General features: G+C 46.1%; 1 protein-coding gene across 3 annotated transcripts in view; it reads right to left on the bottom strand.

Moving 5' to 3' along the window:
- The window catches only part of NVL (nuclear VCP like), an 89,909-nt gene that overhangs the window by 29,231 nt on the left and 34,318 nt on the right, over positions 1 to 26,360 (bottom strand). For all 3 annotated transcript variants that reach the window (XM_040636140.1, XM_040636141.1, XM_008695364.2), the window contains 4 exons: positions 22,081 to 22,143; positions 15,834 to 15,953; positions 12,782 to 12,881; positions 1,759 to 1,865 (listed from right to left, as the gene is read on the bottom strand). In XM_040636140.1, the coding sequence (XP_040492074.1) occupies positions 1,759 to 1,865; positions 12,782 to 12,881; positions 15,834 to 15,953; positions 22,081 to 22,143 (390 nt within the window). The remainder of the gene's footprint in view (positions 1 to 1,758; positions 1,866 to 12,781; positions 12,882 to 15,833; positions 15,954 to 22,080; positions 22,144 to 26,360) is intronic.

Genomic DNA, 26,360 nt, shown 5'->3' with positions numbered 1-26,360 from the left:
TGAAGCCATGTGTCTTCATGTCTCTGACCTGCAGCCACGGGCTGGTGGCGACCAGAGGGCTCTCCTGAACTCCCAGGCTCCAAGCTGACTCGTGCCTGGATACCGACGGAGCACCAGAACCGCAGGCAGCAGCATCTCCTCATTCCCAGCCCCTCATCCACTCAGTGGCCTGAGTGGAGAGCTTCTCCTCCTCTGTCTTTGCCCCTCAACTCTACGGTCAGTCTAGTGTCCTGTTCATTCACACCAGACCCAGTTCTCACACTCCTCTTTGCTGCGCCCCTGACACGGTCTCGTGTCCAGAGCGCCTCACTGCACAGCCTCTGGCTTCACTTCCTCCCAGCAGCCTTCTAGACTGCTCTCACTGGGGCCTCCACCCACAAAGCTGGTCACCCTCGTGCCCCCTCCTTCGGGAGTAGCTGCCGACACTGCTCTATGCAGCTTTAAGTAATGACGGCCCGGAATCTCCCTCTGCCGATACAGAAGGAGACTACTACACACGTAAGGTTTAACATTTACTAGTGGCAACCAAATAAAGGCACGAACCGTCTTGTCCGACTCTTGGTTTCAGCTCAGGTCGTGATCTCAGGGTGTGAGACTGAGTCCTGCTCGGCGCAGTCTGCTTAAGACTCTCTCCCTCTCCCTCTGCCCCTTACCCTCACTCTCTGTCTCACAAATAAATCTTAAAAACAAAAACAAGAGCGNTTCTACCGCTTACTGGCTTTTCTGATCTTTTTACATTTTTAACCCGTAGAGTGCTATTTTAGGAAACAATATCTTTTATGGAGAAAAACATTTACTGGAGGTTTTATAATTGCTTTAGCTTTGACTTCTTTTAAATTAAGAAAAGTTAACTTTATTTAAATAACGAATTTACATCTATGGCCCCTCCTCTGAACCACCCACCACCCACGCTGAGTAAAGACGTCTGGAATGATGTCTGTACTAAATGTCAAAGCACATTATTTTCGCAGTCGTACAATTTAGGGTGATTTGCTTTCTTCTTTGTATTTTGTCTGTATGGTTTATTATTTTTATAAAAATAGTGACATGAATACTATACAGGCATCATAAAAGTTGGCGTGCATCAGGGGTGCTTGGCTGCCTCAACCGGTAGAGCGATGAGTTCCAGGCTCACATTAGGTGTAGTTTACTTAAAAGGAGGGGAGGGGCACCTAGGTGGTACAGTTGGTTAAGCGCCCAATTCTTGGTTTCAGCTCAGGTCATGATCTCAGGGTTGTGGGACTGAGCCCCGCGTCAGGCTCTGTGCTCAGCGCAGAGTCAGCCTAAGATTTTCTCCCTCTGGCCCTCCCACCACTCATGTAAACACACTCTCTCAAATAAATAAAGAAAATCTTTAAAACAAAAAAAAAAGTTGGCATATACAAACATGGAAGACGGATTCAACACTGTGACTGAGACTCAGTTTCCCTGGATATTTTAATGGGCCTGTATCTATTCACTTCTCAGCTCCAAAAGCTTCTATTCCATTTCAAATTTCTCTAAGGGCAATTTCTCTAAAGTAACAAAGATCTAAAAGAACAAAGAAGTGTGATTAGAGTAAAATCTCAAATATATCAGTCGACCATTTAACTCTAAATATCCCTTTTATTTTAAGCAAATAAAAAAAATGGACAGTCTCTTCAATTATCAAAATCATTCACCTTTTCTTTGGGCGAGCAAGTATTTAAGGCTACAGATACTTCTCTGTATCTAAAAGGAGAGAAACACCCACAAAAACACACCATTTCCTTTACTCACTTTTGTAATGGTTTTTAGGATGGCCAGGCGGTCTGCTGGGGGTGGCAAACCCACAAACAGTGTTTTGTCTAGGCGTCCAGGGCGCAGGATCGCAGGGTCAATAATATCTAGAGAAGAAGGGAGGATCAAGTCTATAATAAATAAAATAGAATCTTTTAAAAAATATAATTAACATGAAATGTGGGAAGAGGACTTTTTTTAAAAGAAAAAATTGATAAATTAGACTTTATTAAAATTGAAAGCGCCACTTCATCAAGGTATATCCTTCAGAAAAGTCCAGCCCACGTTCCTGCCCAAACCCACGTGCCGCCAGGGTTCTCTGGCTCAGATGTGGACCACCACATGAGCCTAGAATTCCGGCGGGTTTCTCTCCTTGCTCTGACCTCGATACCTTCTCCCAGTTCGGTGTGTGTGGGGGGGTCCCATTACCCTGTCCTCAGTCAGGGCCAAATGTCGCATCCTCCAAACTGGCCCCGTCTCTGAACTTCCCCTCTCTGGGACCCCCTGGAATGCCGCCAGGGTTATCTTCCTAAAACACCTGCCGACCCTCACCTGGTGCTCCCTGTGCAGAACCAAGCCCACATCTCTCACCACAGTGGGAAGGCCCTCAAGGACCTGATCACTCCTGTCCTAGTTCTATCTCTCTCCTCACATTCTCCACGACTCCCACACTCCTGACCAGACCTCTTGCCGTTCCCTAAACAACCCTAGAAGGCTCAAGCCTTCTTCTCTTTGCTCTCAGTGGTTCCTTTCTCCGAAATACTTTCTTCCTCATTTACACATAGCGGGATTCTCAAACAAGGCCTCCTCCAGGAAGCCTTCCCCGAGCCCCCCAGAAGAAACTCGCCTCCTTTGTGCTAACCAGACTCTTGGTACTAGGAGCAAAGAGCAAGCCCCAAACTCTGCCTGACACTGAAGTTCATTAGGAACATTCCTGATTCCTCTACAAAGAGCCCCTCAACCATTCCAGAGAGGCTTCCCATAGCTCACAATGATAAGACCATTGTTCACAGGCAGGCGCACCTATAAATAATGGGTCTCGTGTTTTCTAATGAACACACTAAGACTTAACCATTAATTTATTCTCCCATAAAGAGGTAGAGTTCTTTTTAGATGAAGTTCTGATTCTGTTAGTTTTGTTCTTCAGTTAGCCAGGGGAAGCTAAATATTTAATGCAGTGATCTTTCAATGTTCAACACATTACTGGACTTTCTCTTGAGATTCTAGGATATACTACTTGGAAATACGGAAGAGAAGGAAAGTTGATTATGTTAACACCTGCAACAGCACGATGGAGCGCTATCCCACAGGCCTGAGCACTGTCTTACCCTACAGGGTGATGGACCCCACATACTCAGGTCTCAGGAAATCTTTGCAGTTTAAAAAAATTACTGAGGACCCCATTGTGGCCTTTCCCTGTTGCTCTTCCCTGACACCCTTGGTCCCCAGGTAGCTGCTCATCTGTTCTGTCACTACAGATTAGGTCGCACTCTAGAATTTTATAGATGGGCAAGCATGCACTATGTACTCTGCTTTCTTTTACTCAATGGAATTGTTTTCAGGTTCCCCTAAGTTCCTGTGTGCATTAATGCTTGATTCTTTCTTTATGGCCGGGTAGTATCCCACTGTGTGGATATGCCTCAATTTATTTTTCCATTCCTCTGTTGACATTGGTTTCGTTTTGGAGCACTCACGTACAAGTCTTGGTGTCCTCTCTGGTGAGTCCCTAAGTGTGGGATGCACAGCAGTCTGGCCACATCACACTGCAGGGATAGGCTGAACTTTAAAAACACCAACAAACTGTTTCCCAAACTAGCTGTGCCACCTTACATCCCCGTCCTTGCCAGTACTCGGTACAGTCTTTCTAATATTAGTCAGTTCCTCTAAGGTGTGTAGTGGTGGCTCACTGCGGCTTTTCGCCTGCATTTCCCTGACAACTGACGAGGCGGAGCACATTGTCACGGGCATCTGCCGCCTGTAAACCTACTACAGTGAAGGGTCTGTGCAGTCTTTGGCCAATTTTTAATGTTCTTCCGTTGTTGAGTTTTGAGAATTCACTCTATGTTCTGGATATAAATCCTTGATCACATTTACATTTTCTAAGTATTTTCTCCCAGTCTGTGTGGTTTGTCCTTGTGTTTGCTCAGTGGCATCTTGTGAAGAGCAGTTCAATTTATCCTTTTGTTCTAAAAGATTGTGCTTTTGGGGTCACATCGAGGAAATCTTTGCTTAATCCATGGTAGGAAAACATCTGTCCTCTGTTTTCTATCAGGAGTTTTACAGCTTTGAGTTTTCACTGGTCTTTGATTCATTTTGAGTTTTTGCATGTGGCAAGAGGTGTGTGGATTAAAGGTGATTTTTCTTGCATATGGTATCTTTTCTTTTTTAAAAATTTTCTTTATTTATTTGAGAGACGGAGAGAGAGAGCACGAGTAGGGGGAGAGGGAAAGGGAGAACCAGGCTTCCCGCTGAGCAGGGAGCCCATAGGGGGCTCGATCCCAGGACCCTGGGATCATGACCTGAGCGGAAGGCACATGCTTCACCAACTGAGCCACCTGGGCGCCCCTTCCATATGGATACCTGACTGTTACAGCACTGTTTGTTGAAAAGGCTATTCTTTGTCCACTGCATGGCCTTTGTGGGTTTTTTTTTTTTAAGATTTTTATTTATTTATTTGAGAGATACACGCTGCAACAGGGACGAGCCCTGAAAACAGGATGCTGGGCGAAGGCAGGCAGACGCAATGGCCCCATTACGTAAGCTAGCCAGGACAGGGAAGCCTACAAAAACAGAAGTGCTGCAGGTGGGGGAAAGATGGCGAGTGAGGGCCAATAGACAGACTTCCTTTTAGGGTGACGGAAATATTCTAAAATCAGATCGTTGGGATGGCTGTGGGAGTCTAAAAATACACTCAAAACCACTGAATCTTGTACCTAAAACAGGTAAAGTTTATGACATGTCACCTCTCAATGAAGCAGATTTTCTTAGAAACTGGATCCATCCTCAGACTAATGAGACCATCGATAATATGTTGAGTGAAAATTTTTACAAGATCGGTTAGCCTTCATCAAACAGAAGTAGGCCTCTTCTTATGATTCACTAAACAAATACTTCCTGGGTTCTCTTATGCACCAGGTTCCTATAACCCAGCAAGAGTGATGCCAGGGCCTAAGCCATCTTTAAAAGGGAAGTACTGTGCCAAAGGTCAAGATACACAGCTCTGACCACGGCCACAAGGCATTGCCGTGACCCAAGGCCAGACAGGTAAGGGAGCACGGCAGCTTACTCAGAACTCAGAAGTGGCTGAATATCCTACAAGTATCAAGTGAATTTTCCTTGTAAGCCACCCCGCCCCACCCCGCCCCCGTCACCTGACAGTTACTAACGGCTTACAACAGATAGGGACTCTCAACTAGAGGCTTTCTCTCAAATGTAAAACTGTAGACCTACTTCTTGTCTGGAAGTTTATCCATCATAATGTACTTACTTCTTTCTTCACCTGAGCTGTACACAGAGGGCAGAAACTTTCTGGATCCTGTGTGGCTATGGGAGGACACAGACTGCTGCCGAGCAGAAGAAACAGTAACAAGCTGGCGTGGCTATTCAGGTCTCACACATATGTGTGCTGGGCAGCAGTGTTTTTAACCAGCGAGATGGGGGATGAAGCGGGAAGAGACAGTTCCTCGGAGCCAATACTGGAAGAGGGGAGATCAGTCAGGGCGTCTGTGGTCTAGATGTACTTTCTGGGGTCGAGCAGGGGAAGCAGTGTTTTTCCAGGGCAGGCTGTGGACTGTGGCAGACCACACAACACAGGAGAGCTGTTGCGGGTCCACAGAGCAACCACAAGGTGGAAGGGTGACAGAGCAATCTTTCACTTACTTTCTAAAAACCAGTACCTCAAAAAGTAGGGGAAAAATTAAGGCAGAAATGGAAACTAGGAGAAAAGAAGAAATTTAAAAGACCCATTCAGGAGGTTAAGACTCACTAAGTGCTGCCCATACACACAAAACAAATAAACAAAAAGTCACATAAGGTGCACCTGGCTGGCTCAGTCCGTGGAGCATGTGACCCTTGATCTCCAGGATGTGAGTTCCAGCCCCACGCTGGGTGTAGAGATTACTTAAAAATAAAATATTTTTTTTTAAAAGTCACATAAAAAGGATCAGGACGACATAAAACTTTGAAGAGGAAAAAAAGCATGTCCTACAAATTATGAAAAAAATGTTTTCAACTCAAAATCCTGTACTCAGCCAGGCTACCAATCAGTAATGAGTGTGGAAGAGAGATACCCTCAAATATACCAAACTCAAAAAGCCCAGACTGGAGACAGAGCAGAGAATGCTCCAGAAACAAAAGCAAAATACACCACAGACACAAATAATACCGACCACTGTCTGCATATCTGATGAAGAACAGAAAAAAAAACAAAGCAAGAGAAAGAAAACGAGAGTTTCTACATCTAAGAATGAAAAGGTTATGCGAAAATAGAACCCTGATCACAGTATAACTCCTGGGTCCACAGAGAGAAATAGGTACACTGTCCTGGTAACATAAACACTGACTGGTGATTCAACCAAAAGTTGTGCAGAAACCATATTATCATGTGGAGACGATGGGGTGGCAGTGATGGTGGCCGCGTGTGGAGAAACAGTGAATTTAACAGAAACCTTCATGTGCCTTAGAAAGTAGTAACAGCAGCATATGAAACTGATAAGAAACAGCAGTATGAGCATATTTGAAAATATGGAGAAAATACAGAAGAAACAGCTCCCGGACTTTACCAGTGGTTTCCTCTGGGCAGGGCGAGGGAGGGTAATTTTATCTTCTGCTTTTCAGTGTCATTTGAATTTTAATAGCTGCCTTCCTGTGGGGTTTCTCTTTTCATGCTGGACAGGACAGTCTCAGAGAAGGCCCAGCGGAGAGCTCACATTTCCACCCCTCTGCCCTCCCCAGGTCCCTGGGGGTCACGGGCAAGAGTACAAGGCTGAGGGGGTACTAGCGGAGGCCCAGTGGGAACAAGGCACCCCACCGTGGGGAGTGTGAACGGAGGCAGAGCGAGGAAAAGAAACACAGAAGCTGGACCAAGGAGATGACCCAGATGTTGGGAGTCACCTGACCAGGGCTTTACTGCCATCACAATAAAAGCACGTATGGGAGCAATCACGAAGAGGATTGAAACAACTGAAAAAACCCCCGAAGTCTCAGCAAAGAAAGAGAAGATACAAATAAGTAAATGGAAAATTTTCAACTGCAAAACTTAACGAAAGGAAAAACTCACTGGACGGGCTCAGTGGAACCATGGAGATGACAGAGAGAATCCCTGAACCTGAAGAACAACAGAAATGACCAAATCTGAACACAGCGGATGGAAAAAACCAGCAACAGAGCCTCAGCGGCTTATGCGACTATAACAAAAGATCTAATGCGTGTGTCACAGGAGGCCAGGGAGGAAAAGAGAAAGAGCTTGCAAATATTTGAGGGGCGTCTGGGTGGCTCAGTCTCGGTTTCAGCTCAGGTTGCGATCTCAGGGTTGTGGGACTCTGCACTGGGTGTGGCGCCTGCTTGGGCTTCTCTATCCCTCTGCCCTCCCCTCCTCTCTCTCTGTCTCAAATAAATATTTTAAAAATACAAAATAAAATTAAAAAAATAAAAGCAGAGTACAGTGACATCCTCCTTGTGCAGTTAGGACATTCAAATGACAGCAGGTCTGTGTTCAGAAACGACGAGTGCTGGCAGGACATGGCACAATTTTCATGTAATGGCAGACAAGAACTGTCAACTCAGAACTCCCTATCTAGCAAACACAGGCTTCAAGAAAGAACCTGAAATCAAGACATTTGCAGGTAAATGAAAACCAAGAAAATTTGCTACAAGTTGAACATACCTAAAAGACTAGCTCAAGAAGTTCCTACAGCTGTGAGTCTGAGCCCCACACTGGGTGTAGAGATTACTTAAGAATAAAATCTTAAAAAAAAATACAACCCAATTTTAGAAATCGGGCATAAGACACAAGAGATACTTCAGTGAAAAAGATATAGGATGGTAAGTAAACACACAAAAAGATACCACACACACACACAAGATACCAAACACACATAGAGGCTGATGAGCCATTCGGGAAACACAAATCACAACCGCAATGAGCTATCACTATGCATCCCTCAGGATAAAATACAGGGACAACACAAAATACTGGAAGGAAGCCAACAAGCTGGACATCTCATTACTGACAGAGATGTCACACATATACTTCCCATATGACCCAGCCACTGTGCTCCTAGACATTTATTCCAGAGAAATCAAACCTTAGGTCCATGCAAGAACCTACTCACATGGAGGCTCATGGTCCGTGTAACCAAGAGTGGAAACAACCATGACGTCGCCCTGGAAGAGAAAGGTCAAACTGCGCGCCTCCCCAGCACTCAACAGGAGCAAACTGCTGATCCACGCAAGAACCTGAATCCATCTCAAGGGCATTATGCGAGGTGCACACAGCCAACCTGAAAGGTCACATTTTGTATGATCCCTTTCACATAAACTCTTGCAGTGACACGGTGTAGGTAAGAGCAGGTTAGCAGTTGCCTGGAGTCACGGGTGGAGGACAGAGGCGGCAGTGACTATTGAGGGCAGCTCGAGGGAGATCTTGGTGCTGATGGAATAGTTCTCATATTGACCGCTATGGTCATTACAGGAATCTACATGTGTGTCAAACTGCACAGAAATAAATACATGTTATACAAATGTCTGTGTCCTGGTTTTGACATGGTGCACGGTGCCACAGTTATACAAAGTAAAAAAAAGCAGTCACTATTTTATAAAAATAGAAAATACAGAAGAAAATGAGATGGTACCACTTCCTCACACAAATCCCTCCATGGCTTCCCATCTCAGCAGAACACTCGTGCACCTTCAGTGGCCTCCAACGCCCTGCACACTCCCCATGCGTGCTCCATCTCACTCCAGGCACCCTGCCTTCCAGCTGGTTCTGCAACATGGCAAACATCCTCACACGGGCCTTCACACTGACTGCTTGCTCTCTACCTGGAGCGCTCCCCTCCCAGACTGCGTGGTTCCATCCTTCACACCCTCTGGGCTCATGTGAAAGAGGACATCAACTGCCTCTATTTTGAAGATTTTATTTATTTATTTGACAGAGATAGAGACAGCCAGTGAGAGAGGGAACACAAGCAGGGGGAGTGGGAGAGGAAGAAGCAGGCTCATAGCAGAGGAGCCTGATGTGGGGCTCGATCCCGGAACTCCAGGATCACGCCCTGAGCCGAAGGCAGACGCTTTAACCGCTGTGCCACCCAGGCGCCCCGAACTGCCTCTATTTTGGCCTCAGTCTGTACTTTCTAACTGATTAGCTCTCCTTTGCAGCTTATCTCTGAACTAAAGCAAAACACTCAGCAGGCAGAGCATCTCCTGGTGGGAACCGAAACTACCACCTCAAGCAATAGGGATTGCCCTGACGCCAGCAAGACCCCACCTAGGACTGACCCCCAGGACAATGATCAACCTGACCCTCACCACCCACCAGCACAGACCCACTGACCTTTGTCCCACTCTTGTCTCATGCAAACCTGGATGTTGGACGTATTTTCAGCACTTTGCAGACAGTCTTAAGACACTAGTCAGCTCTCTTCCCGGTGCTGGCCTCACTGAAATAAACTCCTTTCCTGTTTCACCACCAATTGCCGCTCTGCCTTTGGCTGTATGAGTGGCAACTGGCAGAACCCGGTCTGTCTGGGACCCCCGGAGCCAGGTGTTTTTGCCCCCCTGCACCCCGGCTATACGTGCTCACAGACCACTTCTGAAGAAGCCTTCTGGGACCATCACATCCAAATTAGCATTCCTCCCTTCAACTACCCATCATCTTCTACCCTCTGACCCTGGTTGGCTATCATTTACTCCAGGTGCCCCAGCCCCAAATCGGGATATATACAATTTTTGTGAATTGTTAGCCTTGAATTCCCAAAGCTTAATAGGGCCAGGCATATAGTATAAAAACGAATAAATATTTGATGAATGAAGGAGTGAATCTGCTGAGAAATTACAGAACAGGACACTGATGTGATGGATCTTCAACACCGGACGGAAAGGGGGAGCTACAATGTGCTCGATGAAACAGAGAACATGAGAACAGAAACGTGCATTCGAAGAGTTCAAGTCACCCCGTTCTTCACGTTCCCCCTCCCCTGCTCTTGGATCTGAGCCTCTCTGTCACTGTCCCCCAGCGGTGCCTTCAGGACGCATGGCAGCTTCCACTCTTGTCTCTTGGAACCCACTGGTCACGCGAGAACGAGGACGCAGAACTCCCAGGGGAAGCCACACAGAGGCTCAGAAAGAGGACGATGAGGGGAGGAGGGAGACAGAGATACCAGAGCAAGGCCAGGGAAGGGGTCCTCTGGCCCCGCCACACCCACTGATGGTGTGTGGATCACGGACGGAACCCCCGGACAAGCCCTTCCTGACTCTCTGACCCACAAAATTGTGGACAAAGCAAAAAAGGTGATTTTAAGTCAGTAAGTATTATAGTAATTTGTCATGTGGCAAAAGTTATCAGGCAAGAAGAGATTTCTGAAAGCTGGGGAGAAAGCAACACTGTCACACAACAGCACACAGGGAATAGAACTGCCAGTCATGCATACAGGTGAAAGATCTAGAACAGCGACTTTGGGATTTCTGTAGGCGGCAAGGCAGTGGGATCTGCTCTTGGAGACAGAGGGATAGGGGAGGGGCAGAGTGAGGAAGAATGTGAGGGATGCTGGAGGGCACAAAACACAGGCACATTCCTGTCATTCTTACCATAGGCTAAACTCAGCACAGACCTGGGTTTTACAGCTAAGAATCCGGGGGTGCTACAGATCAGGAAACATGACCTAGAGAAAAGGAAATGCTCCTGCACCCTTCGGAAGGAGAGGATTCAAGTAAAACCCAGGGACACTGAAGGACCTACTACTTCCTGGGCTACAGAGATTAAACTAAAGTGTTTACAGTAATCAAACACGAAAACAGTGAGAGTCACTAAAGACAGAATGGATTACAGACCAGAGTATCTTCTGGAAATCTGTATCCACTTAGAAAAGGTAGGGTGTGATTCTGTGCAAATCTGAGAGATTTTCCAGGTTTCTTCCAGGAGAGCTGTGAGTGCGCAGCCTCATGACTGCTCCTACGTGGTCACCAGGAGTGCTCCTGGCAATGATGCAAGCCACCAAGCAGCTACTTGCCACACCCCCGGGGAGACCGGGGCCAGCACCACTTAACCTGTAGGACAGTCCTGCCAAGTGTGTATCACTCCCCTCATCTTCCAGATGAAGAGACAGTGGTGTACCGAGGCTGATGTATGATGAACACATTTGCTCTTCCTTCCCGTCAGAAAGCTTCAACAACGCCCGGAATTTCCTGAGGGATGGGAGTCTTTGTTATTGTAATGAGAAGACCCAAGGTTGGCCCCAAGATAACTCTGAGATGGGCGGTCCAGTTATCGGAAAGACCAACCCTGTGATTAGAGGGTTGGAATTTGGAGCCAGACCTCTGGGGAGAAGGGGCGGCAGTGGAGATGGAGTCAGTCAACCACGACTACATAATAAAATCCCCAGAGAAACTCTGTAAGCAGAGCTCAGGAGAGCTTTCCGGTTGATGAGCACACTGGGGCCAGGATGGGGGGTGTGCCCGGCTCTAAGGGCCTGCACTGCCCCCTCCCGACCTGGCCCTATATGCATCCTTTACAACACCCTGCAACTTTAAGTACAGTGACCCTCAAACAATGCGGGGTTAGGGGTGCCGACTTCCCCGCCCCTCAAAAGTCTGCGTGTAACCTTCAAGTCCCCAAAAACCTTCTAGTAGCTACTATTGACTGGAAGCCATGCCGATAACAACAAGTCAATTAACAGGTATTTTGAGTGTTCTCTGTATGATGTGTCATATTCTTATAATAGAATATTAAGGAAATCATCAGGAAGAGAAAATGGATTTACAGGACTGCACCGTGTTCATCGAGAAAAATCCGTGTACAAGTGGACCCATGTCATTCAAACCCATGCTGTTTAAGGGCCAAGTGTATGGTGCTTTCCGGCATTCCATCCACTGTCCAACTGCAGCTGGCTGGTCAGAAGTGCGGGTGTCCCGGAGACACCACTCGTGAGGACGTGGGGTGAGGAGGGAAGCCCTGGACTCGCAGGATCTGATGCCAGCTCCGTGTGGTCAGTGTCAGGGCTGAACCACAGTCGACTCTGCTGCAGTCAGACCGGCTGGGGTTCAAACAGAACAGCAAGAGACGAAGCGCCACAGCCAGGACTCAAACCCTGCACGGTCTGACTCCAAAGACAGTACTTTACTATCATCAATTTTTCATCTTAAAATGAAGTGGCATATAATTCATGAAGATTTCACCTGCCAAAGTAACTCAGGACAGCTGAAAGAACAATTTCATCGCCAGTGGCTGACACAGTTAGCACCCGGATCAATGCAGGGGCAGCTGCAACAGCCAGAGGCTCACATGGATGGCAGAGGATTAAACAACAGGAAGAGAACTCGGGACCCACATTAAGAGCCACCTAAGCATGTCTGAAGTGTGGAGCCCCTTCTAAACCTCCCGCCACACTGAAGCTTACACACAACTTCAAGTACTAGTTTAATGCAGGTACAGGGACATGATGCCAATATAAACCCTTGAAAATCCATCCTTGACCTTCAGATCCAGTGAGAAGAGTCTGGTTCTTGTTTCTTATGAGCTTGAGAGAAACCATAGGACATAAATCCTGATAATACTCATATGGTCACAAGTGTACATTCTGAGTTTTCTGCCAACTAGACTCCCTTCTGAGCACCAAAAGAGAAAAAAATCTCACGAAATCTAGGCAGTAATACTGTATTTTTTACTCTAGCTTACACGGAAGCTTCCTAAGGTTTTATTTCAACTTACGAGCCAAAAAGCGATTTCCTAAACTTAATCTTCCGTGACTAGGATGTATGTAAATCCCATTGTTTTCAAAAGCTGAAAGTTTCGAGAGCATTCACTCACCTGGCCGGTTGGTGGCCGCCATGATGAAAACCTGCTGCCGAGCTTCCAGACCGTCCATCTCGGTAAGCAGCTGATTCACCACCCGGACACTTGCCCCCGTCTAAAAATAAATAAATACAGCTCCATCAGTGCCCAATAAAAAAAACAACACATCACCATGTTTTTCCATACAAAATGAAGTATTTGCTAACTTGAATGAAAGCTTTTGTCAAGAAGTTAACGGTGATCATTTTCTGAGGGGTGCTGTGCAAAAACATACTCTCATCAGGAACTCCCCGGAGTCCTGTTACCTCCTGTTCCAGGAGGAAGCTGAGGCTCAAAGAGGCCACCTGTCCAGGCCTCTCAGCTGGACGCAGGCGGCCTGGCTGACCCGAGTCTCATGCCTCCGAGGTATTCAAAGATCTGCGGGCCGCAAAGGACTTCCCGTGGGTCAAGCACAGACTCAGAATGGAGGAATCCCCTAGGATGTGAGACACTCCTGATCTCTGGGCTGGGGCACAGAGGCTTTTCCTCTTTTCCTGGAAACCACAGTACAAAGCAGAGCGACCCCAGGGCAACATTCAAGAGAAAAGATCCGGGGAGGTGGTGGACAGAGGGGTAACTCACTCGGAGACAGAAGTGCTCTGAATGCACAATGGAGGAGACGAGAGAAGTGGGGCGTCTGTGGTGTGTGTCTGTGTCTGTGTGCATCTATGTGTGTGTCTGTGTCCCTGTTTGTGTGTCTGTCTCTGTCGGTGTGTCTGTCTCTGTCGGTGTGTCTGTCACGACTGCCCTTCTTCAGCAGAAAGTCCACAAGAAGAGATGGTCGTGAGTTTAGCTGTGGATTTCTCCAGAAAGTAACTGGTGCGCGTCACCACTCCTGGGAGATGTGACACCAACAAATCAGAGAATGAAGACAATTATAATCCAGACTCAAAACAGTACAGCAGCACGGGGCCCCAACCAAATCCTGTTCCACCTCAACAAGATGAAAGCCTCAGGATCAGTGTAGGAACAGGACGACAAGTTTTACTATATGAAAATTATAACAGTGCATGTAATGAACAAATTAAAGGTAAGTGAAAAGACTGGGGAAAATAGCACCAACACACATAACTGGACAAGGGACTCATTTCTGGAACACATAAAAGCTCCGAGAAATCAAGACAAAATTTTAAGAGCAAAAGGGTCAAAGTATCTGATCAGGCAATTTGTAGAGGATGAAATACAAATTCACTGAAGACAATCAACCTTACTGATAATCAGGGACACGAACACTAAGGTTTAACATGATGCTTTGCGAACAAAATTGACAGAAATTGTAAGATGGTAAGATGGGTGCCACTCGTTGCCGACAAAGGTGGAGATGGTGGTTTCACACACTGTTGGCGGGCACGCGTAACTGGTAGGTTTTGTGAAGGATGGTTCAGTGTTCGCTTTCAGAACATAACACATAGACATCTACTCTGAGATCCCACTTCTTAAAACTCTCCCACATGCACAGAAATATGTGTAAGAATGTTATTTCAGTTCTGTTTGTAAGAGAAATAACTAGAAACAGTGTGATTCAGGAAATATTTCTGTTTCCACACTGTGGAATATTTATGTAATTGTCAAAAAAGTAAGTTCTTAAGTACATGGGAAAATCATCAAGATGAATGACCACATTTACATAAAAGTTTACAGAGAAAGTTTTAGAATGACAAATACCACACACGAAACTGTTGGCAGCAGTAACCTCCAAGGAGAGTAACAGGGAGAAAAATGGGAAGAAAGACTCTCCATCTCTTAACGCTTGTATTTATTTGAATTTTCTCACAAGTATGTGTTCATGTATAACCTGTATAATAAAAGAATACATTCAAATTTAACGTATTTTCAGAATCCTCCTCATGTGAAAATGTCAACAAAGCAGAACACGTGTACTGGAATATGGGAACATGTGTTTGTACACATCTAAGAGAGAGTGAGAGAAGCCAGACGTCAGGAGCATGGCCCCCGGGGCCCCAGACCTCTCTAGGGCAGGCAGTGGACTGGACGTACCTCGGTGAACCCCTGCAAATTAAATTCCCAGCCGATGACAGATAGCTGCAAACCCATGACAGGGCTGCTGACAAATGAGGGGCTTATGCGGAGCCACAGAGATAAAAAGGAGTCAGACCCAGAGTGCACCATGCCCCAAGCAGCAGGATATAAAGGGCAGTGCTTTGCTCTGGATCCCACGTGGGATTTAGAATGACACAGAGGGCAGGGCAACCGGGGAAGGGCCTCTGCCCTGGCCACCGACGTCACCATCAAGAGATAAGACTGTGGAAGGATTTTCTGGGATGCCAGCGAGGACTCCTGGATGAGGAAACAATCTCACTATCACATGAATCACACGGACATTAGTCCAGTTTTGTTCTTGCAACTCTGGAAGGCTTCTGGAGATTCTAAGTGAAATGAGGCATTTAATAACTGTTTTACAACCTTCTAGGCATGCACAGAACAACTATTTGAAGATAAGTCATAAAAGAAATAAAATCACCTGCCTAGTCATCTTGCCGTGAATGTCCTCATCAGATAGTCTTTGCTACCTGTTTCAGAAAGGCTGTCTGTTCTTCCCATTAGGCTTCACTCCGCTGTGGACTCTGAGACAAGCGTCCCTGTGATAACAGCGCTTCCAAGCACTCACCGTGCCAAAATTCCTACCAACGGTGACTCAACCCAGTGATGCAGGGGGAGTCCGGAGCAGACAAGGAGCAGGGCTGAGTCTTAAAGCCGGGCCCTATTTCGACGGGATCTTAAATTACACTTTCTCCTGTCTCCAGAACCCATTTGCCTGAAGAGAGTCAAGATCATGAGTCCGGCTACTTGAAGCCACATCATTCTTGTTCCCAATCGCTCACCTGCTTGAACCAGACGAGTGCAACCAAAATCATGTACACAGAAATGGATGCAGAGGCCAAGAAAAACCAACTGTCATTTCCAGGCCCTCACTCTGAATTACTAGGTTTCTTCACTGCAAGAATCTCAGCGTTCTTAGGAATGACTTTGTAAGAACTCACAAAAGGTTTAGGGCTCTTACACCTACCTCCCGGTCTGACCTTCGAGGGCACAGGGCGTCCACTTCGTCAAAGAATATGACGCAGGGCGCGGAGCTCCTGGCTCGCTGGAACACCTGGCGGACTGCGCGCTCACTCTCACCAACGTACTGACACAGCAAAAACAACAGAGACTGGTCAACCTTCGGGTTGGGGCCAAATCACAGTAAAACTAGTTCTAAATGACATTTACATATCAGAGTCCAAAAAGCATTAGGTTGACCACATGCGACTGCTGATACATACCCATTTTTGATGCATAAAAACAGCCAATATGTGGCTCAACTTAATAAAATCAGCTATTATTGACGCTTATAAATTTCCTCGTTTGCAAAACAAAGGCAAAGTGAATGTAACGTCTCCTCCAGATCAAAAATAATCCTGTAATTCTATGTATTTTAGAACTGATCTCCTAAGCTTTAAGCACATAAGATACCCAGCTGTAACTCTCCTGAATTCAGCAGTGTTTTAACTGCCATTTGCCGCTCCGCCACCTTTTCCACTCGGTCACGTTGTTAGCGGAAGGGCTACTTTGTCACACAGCATCAGAGAAGGTAGGTAAGCCAGCGAGGCCTCCAACAGGCTTCGTATGACATACTGTATGTTAAAGTCTACCTCAGGGGCGCCTGGCTAGCTCCATTGGGGGAGTGTGCAACTCTTCATTTCGGGGCCATGAGTTTGAGCCCCACGTTTGGCGTAGAGATTACTTAAATAAATAAAAACTTAAAAAAAAATGAAATCTAAATCAAAATGTAAAACAGTAAGATCAGTAAGAAATACAGCAATTCACAAGCAGCTATAACATTAGGACTAATCCGTACAGGAAGTTGCATGTGAGAATATGGTCTCACTGTTGGTGAAGCGTAAGAAATTGTTCTTGTAATATTTTGAACTGGTTAACTAAGAAAAGCAGTTGTTTTCCACAATACAACTGCTGAATAAGACAGAATCTGAAAACTACATCACAAAGTATTTGCTGTGCTGTTTTATGATAAAGTCACGGTGTGGGCACACCACGGACGACAGTGACGGAAGTGTTTTATTGTCTCCCATGAGTAGAACTGTCCTTCCCTCACGGCTGGGCTGTCCTGTCCTTTCTCAGACTTCTGCTCATTGTGCTTCTCATGTCTGCACTGTTTCCCCACCTGCCCCCAGTTCTCCTTGTATTTGAGAAGGTCCCGACTGTCTGCCAATTCCCTTCCCTCACGGCGTCTCTACTACTGTGACCTGCAGCTCGTCCACCTTCGTTCCGTCATAGCGGGAAGTCCTTGGAAAGCACAAGTCACTTTCACTTTCATCGTGATCATCACACCCTGTGCACCACACAAACACAGCAGACTGGTTCAGTTTCCTAAAGAATCTAAGTCAGCCCAAGTTACATCTGGAATGCTGAACCAAAATCATCAGTAGGTATTTCACAGGAAAAGCTAGCAGTGAGCTGTCAGAGGTAAAGTCTCCCACAGGGACAGACAGAACAGTCAATATGGCACAAGGACTGTGGACTTGGCAAACCACAATGACCAAGAAAGGAAAACTTAATTTAGGGGAAGGTAAACCTCAAGTCTCAAAAGGACAGATTAAAAGGTCAATTTTTCTTAACAAAGGCAACAATGATTAAAAATAAGTAAAAGAAAATCCCACTATCTTGGCCTTTAAGAAATGTTTCAAATAAGAAGCCTATACCTATTATTTCTAATTCCGGATTTTTAAAAAATCTTACTTATTTTGAAGAGAGAGAGAGGGAGAGAGAGCACCCTCACGTGGGGGTAGGAAGGGGCAGAGGAAGAGGGAGACAGAGAATCTTGGGCAGACTCCCTGCTTAGTGCAGAGCCTGACGCGGGGCTCAATCCCACCACCCTGAGATCATGAGACCTGAGCTGAAACCAAGAGTCAGACACTTAAGCGACTGCACCACCTGGGTGCCCCTTCTAATTCCTTGTCTGCCATTCAGTTTTCAACCCTGATAATCTGGCTTTTGCAAACACAATTACTGAAAAGTATTCTCCCTAAAGTCACTAATGACCTTCTAGCTGCCAAACCCAAGGTCCTACTTTTAGTTCCTGGTACTCCTTCTCATTACACCGACCAGGTTGAAGAAATTAGCTTCCCCCCAGTTTTCAGGCTTAGAAAGTACTGGGCGCATGCTCCCCCTTAGGGAGACCAGCCTGCTTTGCCAGCTTTTCCTTCCTTGCCCCAGAGCTGTCAGGGGCCCCCCCACTCAACGCCCTTCCCGCCCCCCGCAGCAGACCCAGCCTATTCCACCCCAAACCTCAGAGCTCCAGCCTCACATCCATGCATCTGCTGGACAGCTCCAGATCCCCTGAGTCCAAAATTCCCCAGAGCAAATGCATTTTCTAACCCCGAGAAGTTGATCTTCCCCAACAGACCACCTCATCTCTGCCCCACTCACTCCAAACTCTGACAAAGACCTCTTCCCACACCTCTCCCTGGAAAACAAGTCAGGTCACAGTGAGATGACCATTTGCACTCCTCAGACCTGACACTGCCAGCGCTGGTGAGGACGTGGGGACCCCCAATCACAGCGAGGGGAGGTACAACTCGGGGGAAAAAAGCTAGCAAAACTTTCTATTTTTGAAAGTGCACATACTCTAGAAGTGACAGCAATTGTCTGAGTACACAACCTTGGGAAATAGCTCCCAAATGTAAGGATATGCGTATATAATGTTCAATCTAAACATCCCTCAAGAAAGCTGATTTTTTACAAGTGTGGTTGTATTCATTCAGTGGAATACCACAGAGAAGACTAATGAACTCGAGGTAAACAAATCAACAAAAATAATATCTGTGGTAGAATGATTTAGAAGAAAAATTCATTTGGTCACTCAGATATAGCTAGTCTTCACCCACAGTTTTGAGAACCGTCAAAACCACAAAAGTGAAAGGAGGTCTTGCTAATCAAGGTGAATTTGGACCCCACCCAAGGGCAGGGCTGGCTGCCAGGAGGACTCGTGGTCAGAGGAATGGAATTTTCAGTCCTCCTCACCCCCCACCTCCTAGTACAGGACGGGGCTGGTGACTGAATCAGCCAATGGTCAGTGACTCAGCCGATGAGGGCTATGTAGTCACACCTCCATAAAAACCCAGGAGAACAGTTTTTCGGTCCTTCTATACCAGGGAACCAGTTTGCTGCCACGTGCCCCGGAGCCAGGCCCTAAGCTCCGTGAGACTCCTGTTTGGGACTTTGCCCCATGTATCTCTACATTTGACTGTTGATTCTTATCCTTTATCATATCCCTCAGTAAACACACGTGTTTTCCTGAGTTCTGCGAGCTGCTCTAGCAGATTAACAGAAACTAAGGAGGAGGCTGTTGGAACCTCCAATCTGGTGACAGCCCGGAGCCCGGGCCTGGTGTCTGCAGTGGAGGGTGGCGGACCCTCCTGTAGGACTGAGCCCCTAGCCTGTGGAGTCCGATGCTGTGTCCTGGCAGACTGCGCCATAACTGAGTTGAACTGAGTCGAATTCTTCGACCCCCTGCTGGTGTCTGAGATTGCTCTATGTTTTGGGGGTGATCCCCTCCCCACCACTGGAATTGGGTCCAGGAACTCTAAAAGAATTATAAATGTTCAACAAAAATAACAATAAAACCAAGTTATAAAAGAACATGTACCACTTACATAAAGTGGGCTTTTTTTGTTTTTGCCTTACTGTTTATAAAAGTGTTCCAAACATGTAACAAAACTAGGCATTATGGTATACTGAACCCCAAATATGCCCAACCCCCAGCTTCAATCATCATCTGTTCAATTCCTGGCCAACCTTGCTTCACCTACAGACACTCCGCTTTTCTTTCTTGTCATTTTGAAGGAGAGCCCAGAATTCGTATTTTCTTTGTAAATACTTACTATCTCTAACAAAAGACAATGATTTTTGACATAACATCACCGTCACACTTAAAACTGCTTTTCCTGGGGCGCCTGGGTGGCTTTGTCGTTAAGCGTCTGCCTTCAGCTCAGGTCATGATCCCAGGGTCCTGGGATCCAGCCCCACATCAGGCTCCCTGCTCAGCAGGAAGCCTGCTTCTTCCTCTCCCACTCCCCCTGCTTGTGTTCCCTCTCTCGCTGCCTCTCTCTGTCAAATAAATAAAATCTTAAAAAAAAACCCTGCTTTTCCTTTTGTTTTTTCAATTTTAATTCCAGTGCGGTGAACACACACTGTAGTATTAGTTTCAGGTGTACAGTGTGGTGATTCTGCACCTCCCTGCCTTCCTCAGTGCTCATCAGGACAAGTGCACTCCACATCCCTGCCACCGAGTTCACCCTTCCCTTAGAAGTTATTTTCTTAACATCAAATATCCAATAAATGTTCAAATTTTCAACTGTCCCCTAAACATTTTTGAAACATGTACAGTAATACTGAGTGTTGCTGAGGGATAAATACATATACAGTAAACGCAGAAAGTACACGGAATTAATGAACACCAAATTCAGGATTATAGTAAATTCTACGGGAGGGAGAACAGGGTCATGGTTAGGGAACTGCAGGGGGCTTCAAGCATCTTGGATTTGTGTGTTTTTTAAAGTTGGGCAACAGATACTGGAGGCTTCATTCCATTTCTTGTAATAACTTCTATGACTGGGATATTTCATAATAAAGTTAACAAAACGTTACATGCTTGCTTTACGGCCTCTGTTGGGTCTCTGACATTCTGGAGAGGACATCCCAGCTCTAGCGTGGTAGGACAGCCCTTCACTGCCCTGCAGAACCTTCTTTTCCAGCCTCATCCCTCCTCTCCCTCCAAGGTTCATTTCTAACACCTCCCCTGCCAGAACACCAAAATGAAGTGTAAGAGAAGAAAAGACGTACACAGAAAGCCCACAGGAAACACCTAAATATGGATCCTTACTTTAGGAGGAAAGTATCACATACAATAGGAAACACACAAAAACTGGTAGGGGAGATAAATTTAAAAAGCCTTTTAATTTTTTTTGAAGATTTTATTTTTAAGTAATCTCTACACCCAACGTGGGGCTTGAACTCATAGCCCCGAGATCAAGAGTCACACACTCCACTGACTGAGCCAGCCAGGCGCCCCTACAATGCCTTTTAAAACAAATGATACTGCTTTCACTTCTTTGTTTGAATACATGACAGAATGGTATTTTCACTTCTCACAGGGAATGAAGATGTAATTAGGAATTCAAAATCTCTTAAATTTGAGACATTATATAAACTGCTAAATACAGAAAGAAGTTACTATATAGTAAGGTAGTATTTTCCCCCCAAAGTCCTTTTATTTATTAAAACTTATGTCATTTGGGGGCACCTGGGTGGCTCAGTCGGTTGAGCGCCTGACTCTTGATCTTGGCTCAGGTCTCCATCTCAGGGTCATGAGTTCAAGCCCTGTGTGAGGCTCCACACTGCGTGTGGCGCCTAATTTAAAGAAAAAAACCACCTCAGTCATTGGAGCCACAGGACACCAGGGCAAGGCACGCAGAGCAGGAGGCAGGTAATCAAGACTCAAACCTCAGCTCTCCTCCCCCAGCCCTTGGACTTTGGCCAAGGTGCGTGCCACCTGCAGACTTCAGTTTCCTTGTTTGGAAATCAGGAATCAGAAGAAACAATAATTCACACCTCACAGGGTTGTTGAAGAATACAGTTGACCCCTGAACAATGCACAGGATTAGGGGTGCCAACCCCCTCCCCACCGCCATCAAAAATCCACGTGTAACTTTTGACTCCCCCCAAAACTTAACCACTAATACCCTGCTTTTGACCTTCAGAAGCCTTCCCAACAACATAAACAGTTGACTGACAACTATTTTGTATGTTCTGTGTATCACACGCTGAATTCTGACAATAAAGTTATGAGCAGGAGAGAAGAAAATATGACTAGGAAAATACACTGCCAGGACTGTATTTATTGAAAAGTCTCTGCGTGTAAGCGGGCCTGTGCAGCTCGCACCCATGCCACTCCAGGACCGACCGTGTGTGTACAGAGTGTGATGAACACTCGGCACAGAGAACTTACACACTTTAAATGTTATTTCCATTTCGCAGGTGGGAACACGGAGGCTCAGAGCTGAAGAGACTGAATTAGGTAAGACAGCAGTTACACACACTTGGTACCGCAGAGCAAAGCTAATGTCTTCACTCCTGCAGCGGAGATTCTCCCAAAATGCCACGTCCATTTCCAGGACTGAGGCCGCTCCGCCCAGTAACTGGAGTGGCCGCACGTCTCCTCATCTACACTCATGGCTGATGCCACAGCGACTTACCATGTTGAGCAACTCGGGGCCCTTGACCGATATAAAGTTCAGTCCAGACTCATTTGCAACAGCCTAGGGAGAGGAAACCAAAGGACACAGGTCAGACAAACACAGACTCAGTAACAGTAATTCATGACAGCGCAGGGGCTCCTGTAGTTTATGCTGTTTCCCCTCCCTCACAGCTGTGTTTTCCTTTTCAGACGCAGAACACATATGGGAAAAGGAGAAATGGGTTTTAAAAAAAAATCAATGGAATGTTCACCTAAAACTTTCTAAGAATCACTCAGACTAGAAATCAGATGGAAATTACACATTTATGTCAGTGTACTGTTTCCATAAACTCCCGACATACGTACATTTGCACGTTCACGCTCCAGTTTGGAATTCCAGTGAAACCATGATCTCTGCGTCCAAACACGCCTTGCCCAGTGAAAGCAATCATTCGCTCATGACCCCAAATTCAAAACCATCAGTATCAGTCTTGGCCAAGGGTCAGTGTTTCCAGATTATTTTTAATAATGATTAAACCGCATGGCTCAAAGCCAAAGAGAGGCACGAAGGAGATACGTGCGGTTATACACGTGGAAGAATCTGACAGAGATCACCTGACGGTCACCTGAATGCAGAGATGAAACCTGAGCAAAATCACCCAGAGCTTCACGAGGACCAGGGAAGGAGTTCCTTCCCCTCCTCTCCTCGGAGCCTGACCTCGGAGCTCCAGATCTATAGCCAATAGACTGCTCGGCATCTCCCTCCGGACCGGACACGCGTCTCAAATCTGCCATTTACAGAGAGAGGGATGCGTGGATCTGCCCCAACTCCCTCCACACCCCACACTTCCAACTCCAACAGCTTTTAGCCCCAAACCCTGGGTCCCTTGATCCTTTGTCTTGTCACATCATCCAATCCGCCCGCAAGTCCCATTAGCACCGGTGCCAAAATGTGCAAGTCCACCACTCTCTGCTTCTCCAGCACATACGTCCTCACGCAGAACGCCTCATCACCTGCCTAGATAAATAAAGAAACCAAACCAAACCAAACTGAACCGAAAAGACCCTGACCAGTTTCCTCTCCCTCTTGATTTCCTCTGACCCATTCTCACAGTACGCTCAGCATGCTTCTAAAAATGTCAATTGTATCGTTTCCCTAGGATTCGCATCATCTTTGAGAACAGTGTGAAATATTTACCACAGCTCACAAACCTGTAGCTTGGGACAGAGCAGCTTCTCCGTAGTCCAGCCACTGGCTTTCTCTGGATCTGAACTCCAAGCCCCTCCCCACGTCAGGGATTTTGCACCGCCCTTCCCTCTGCCTGGAAGAGCCTTCCCCTTCTGTCCCTGCCGCTTCACGGGGCCCGCCGCTCCCTCAGGACACCGCTAACTGTCAGCATCCCGAACATCACGACCTCAGACAGCCACCTCCCATCCAATCTATCACCACAATCTGCTTACTTCCAGCCTCACTGAGCCGAACCTCCAATGTTACTGTATCACTCGTTTCCTGCCTTTCTCTTCAGACAGACCGCAAATGCCACCAGAGGAGGTGCCTGGTTGGCCTCCAACAGCTGCCGGCACAGAGGGAGGAGGTAATGAACGCAGGCATGCTCTGCCGCAGAGGGAGCGCTCGGGATCTGTCCTAGCTTTCACGCAACACGACTAGGAGAGGGGAGTCAGGGCGCACATGTAAGGAAGGCTGATGCGTCTGTATCGGGTGTTCACCTTCTACCTGCCAGATTACCTAGATTTAACCCACTAACCCCCCCCCCCAGAGTTCCTGAAGTTGCTGGAAATCTTGTCTGCTAGGGGAAGCGCAATTTAATAAGTGAACACAATTTACTTTTCTTCACGGGTATCAGCCTGAGCCTCCGGCACAGCGTCAGGAGCTGTCTGCGTCGGGCCAGAGTTCCAGAAACTCACTGATCTTACTCCTCTCTCTGCAGTTTCCTCATCAGTCACCAACGCGCGGGGTGCTGGCTCCGGCAATCACATGCCTTGACCTTCTGCTCCTCACATATTTTCTATGTGTCAGTGTTCAGAAAAATGTTATTATCTTCTTGTGATCGTGAGTGAACAACACAACCAAGATTAGCCCAAGTCTTCATTTTATGGCCCAGTCTAGGGTACCAGGTTCTGACCCATAAGTGGTTCCACAACTTCCCTACAGTAACATTTGCTTCTGCTATTCAAGGACATTTTCCACCATTTCGAGATTTTCAGGCAGGTACCTCCTGGAGCATCTGCAGAAAGTGGTGAACCCTCTCTCTGAAAAAAGTACACAGTTGCACAAATACCGCCTGGGCTCATGGACCCAGTGAGCATGAAGGCCACCCACGGCGTCCTCGGTAAGATTCCCCGCTCCGCACGGGCAGGTGCCAGAACATGGGCGCACAGACAAGTACCAAATCATTGGCAGTCGTGGGAGGCAGGAGCAGGGAGAAGAGGAAAATCTGCTCTGTGGATTTCAAATAACCCAAGCTGTCTCCTTTCTGCCGCGGAAGGGCTACTCTAAGGCAGATGAAACTAAAAACAAACAAACGTGACAAGGAACCCAGGCCGGCCACCTGCATCCGCCTGCTGAATTTACACATTCACAGGCAGGGACCTTCTTTCTGGCTGTGTCCTTCTAGAACTGCTGTCCAGAAAACCTCTGCCCCCTCCGTGGTGCCCTCTGCCCCCTCCACGGTTCCCATCTCCCACACAGCCAGGCCCTGGAAGAGCCCCAGAACCACGGAGCAAGGAAATGTAGGCATATCAGTAAGTTTGGAAAACTTCACGTGTGTATAATCTGATACGTGGGTACTTGATATATACTGTGGCTAGCTGATACTTACTGAGCACTTGCTAAAAAGGCTATTAATTTTCATTTCTTATTTACAAGTAATTCAAATACTTTAAAAAGCTGATGAGGGCTAAGTAAATTATACATGAAACATTACACGGACATTAAAAATGACAGCCAACTTAACTTATAGGTAAGGAAGAGGAGTCTAGTATGTATGACTCCAAAGGAAAAAAAAATCACAGACCGAGAAATTTGCCCACATAAATATGAAAAAAAAACCCCACAAAAGAGCAATGTGTCAGAAATATGAATAGTCTAAAGTGTCAAACTGATAAACACATTTACAAATATAACAGATTTTAATATATGAAGAAGGATTATAAAACCACACATACGACAATGGAAAAACAGGCAAAGCATATGAACAGTTTCATTAAGAAGAATAGCCAATAAATACATAGTTTTACAAGCCCACGGTAATTTTTAAAATGTCAATTAAAAAGTGTCAGATATCACTTTTGCCTCCCGTACCGTCAAAGATTAAAATCAGCATTACTGGCTCTAACTCGGGGTGTGGGGGACAGTAATCATGCTGACGGGGTCGAACCTGCACAAACCGTCTAGAAGGTACTTCAGTGATGGATCAGATGTAATCTGGTAATTGGTCACTTTGCTCAAGTGGTAATGGGTCAACAGTTTTAAAAACATGCATTCCTTTTACTGAAAAATTGTTTAGGAATGCATTCTAATAAAATGATCAGTTGAGGTACAAAAAACGTAAGTACAGGACTATTCAACGAGTGTTGTTTCAATGGGGGATCATTTCTGTAAGTTACAGAATATCTTTATTACAGAACACTACACTGATGCAAAAATACAGAAGTGTATATATGTTGACATGTTTAAGACATACTTCTTTGTGGGGAAAGCATCATTAAAGACCTTATATTTGTCAAAACACGTGAAAAGTTATGCACACATACCACTGGGACATGTGTGTACAGAGAACATCTGGAAGGACTGACTACAGAATGAAGCAGTGGTTAGCCGTGGTGAGAGGATTATAGCTGGTGCGTCCCCCTTTTGCTTCTCTACATTTTCTACTGCAATAAAACAGTTCTTTAAAATAACAACTGTAACGAACGTAGAAGAAAATACTTAAGTTATAAAGGACAACTACACGGAAGCAGGAAACAAGGTCAGCTATAAACCACAACTACGCAACAGTGCTCGCTAAAAAGCCAGAATAACAGAACACACGGTAATCGCTGTGTTAAAATCAGTGGGGTGACGGCTGATGTAAAAATCTTTTTCTTTGGCAAATATCAAATGATGTACCTTTTGTAATTAAAATAAAAGCGGGAAACCTTCCTGAAGAAACGGTCAGTCTTGCTAGAATGAGCCTGTAATAAAGCTTATGTAAAACCTGCCCACATTAACATGGAGGTGAAATTCCTATTCTCCTCCCCCATAGCAAGAAAGAAAACATGGGCAGCTGTGCTCACACC

Source organism: Ursus maritimus, unplaced genomic scaffold, assembly GCF_017311325.1.
Source record: "Ursus maritimus isolate PB19 unplaced genomic scaffold, ASM1731132v1 scaffold_2, whole genome shotgun sequence".
Taxonomy (NCBI): Eukaryota; Metazoa; Chordata; class Mammalia; order Carnivora; family Ursidae; genus Ursus; species Ursus maritimus.
This window is presented reverse-complemented; position numbering and strand designations above follow the sequence as displayed.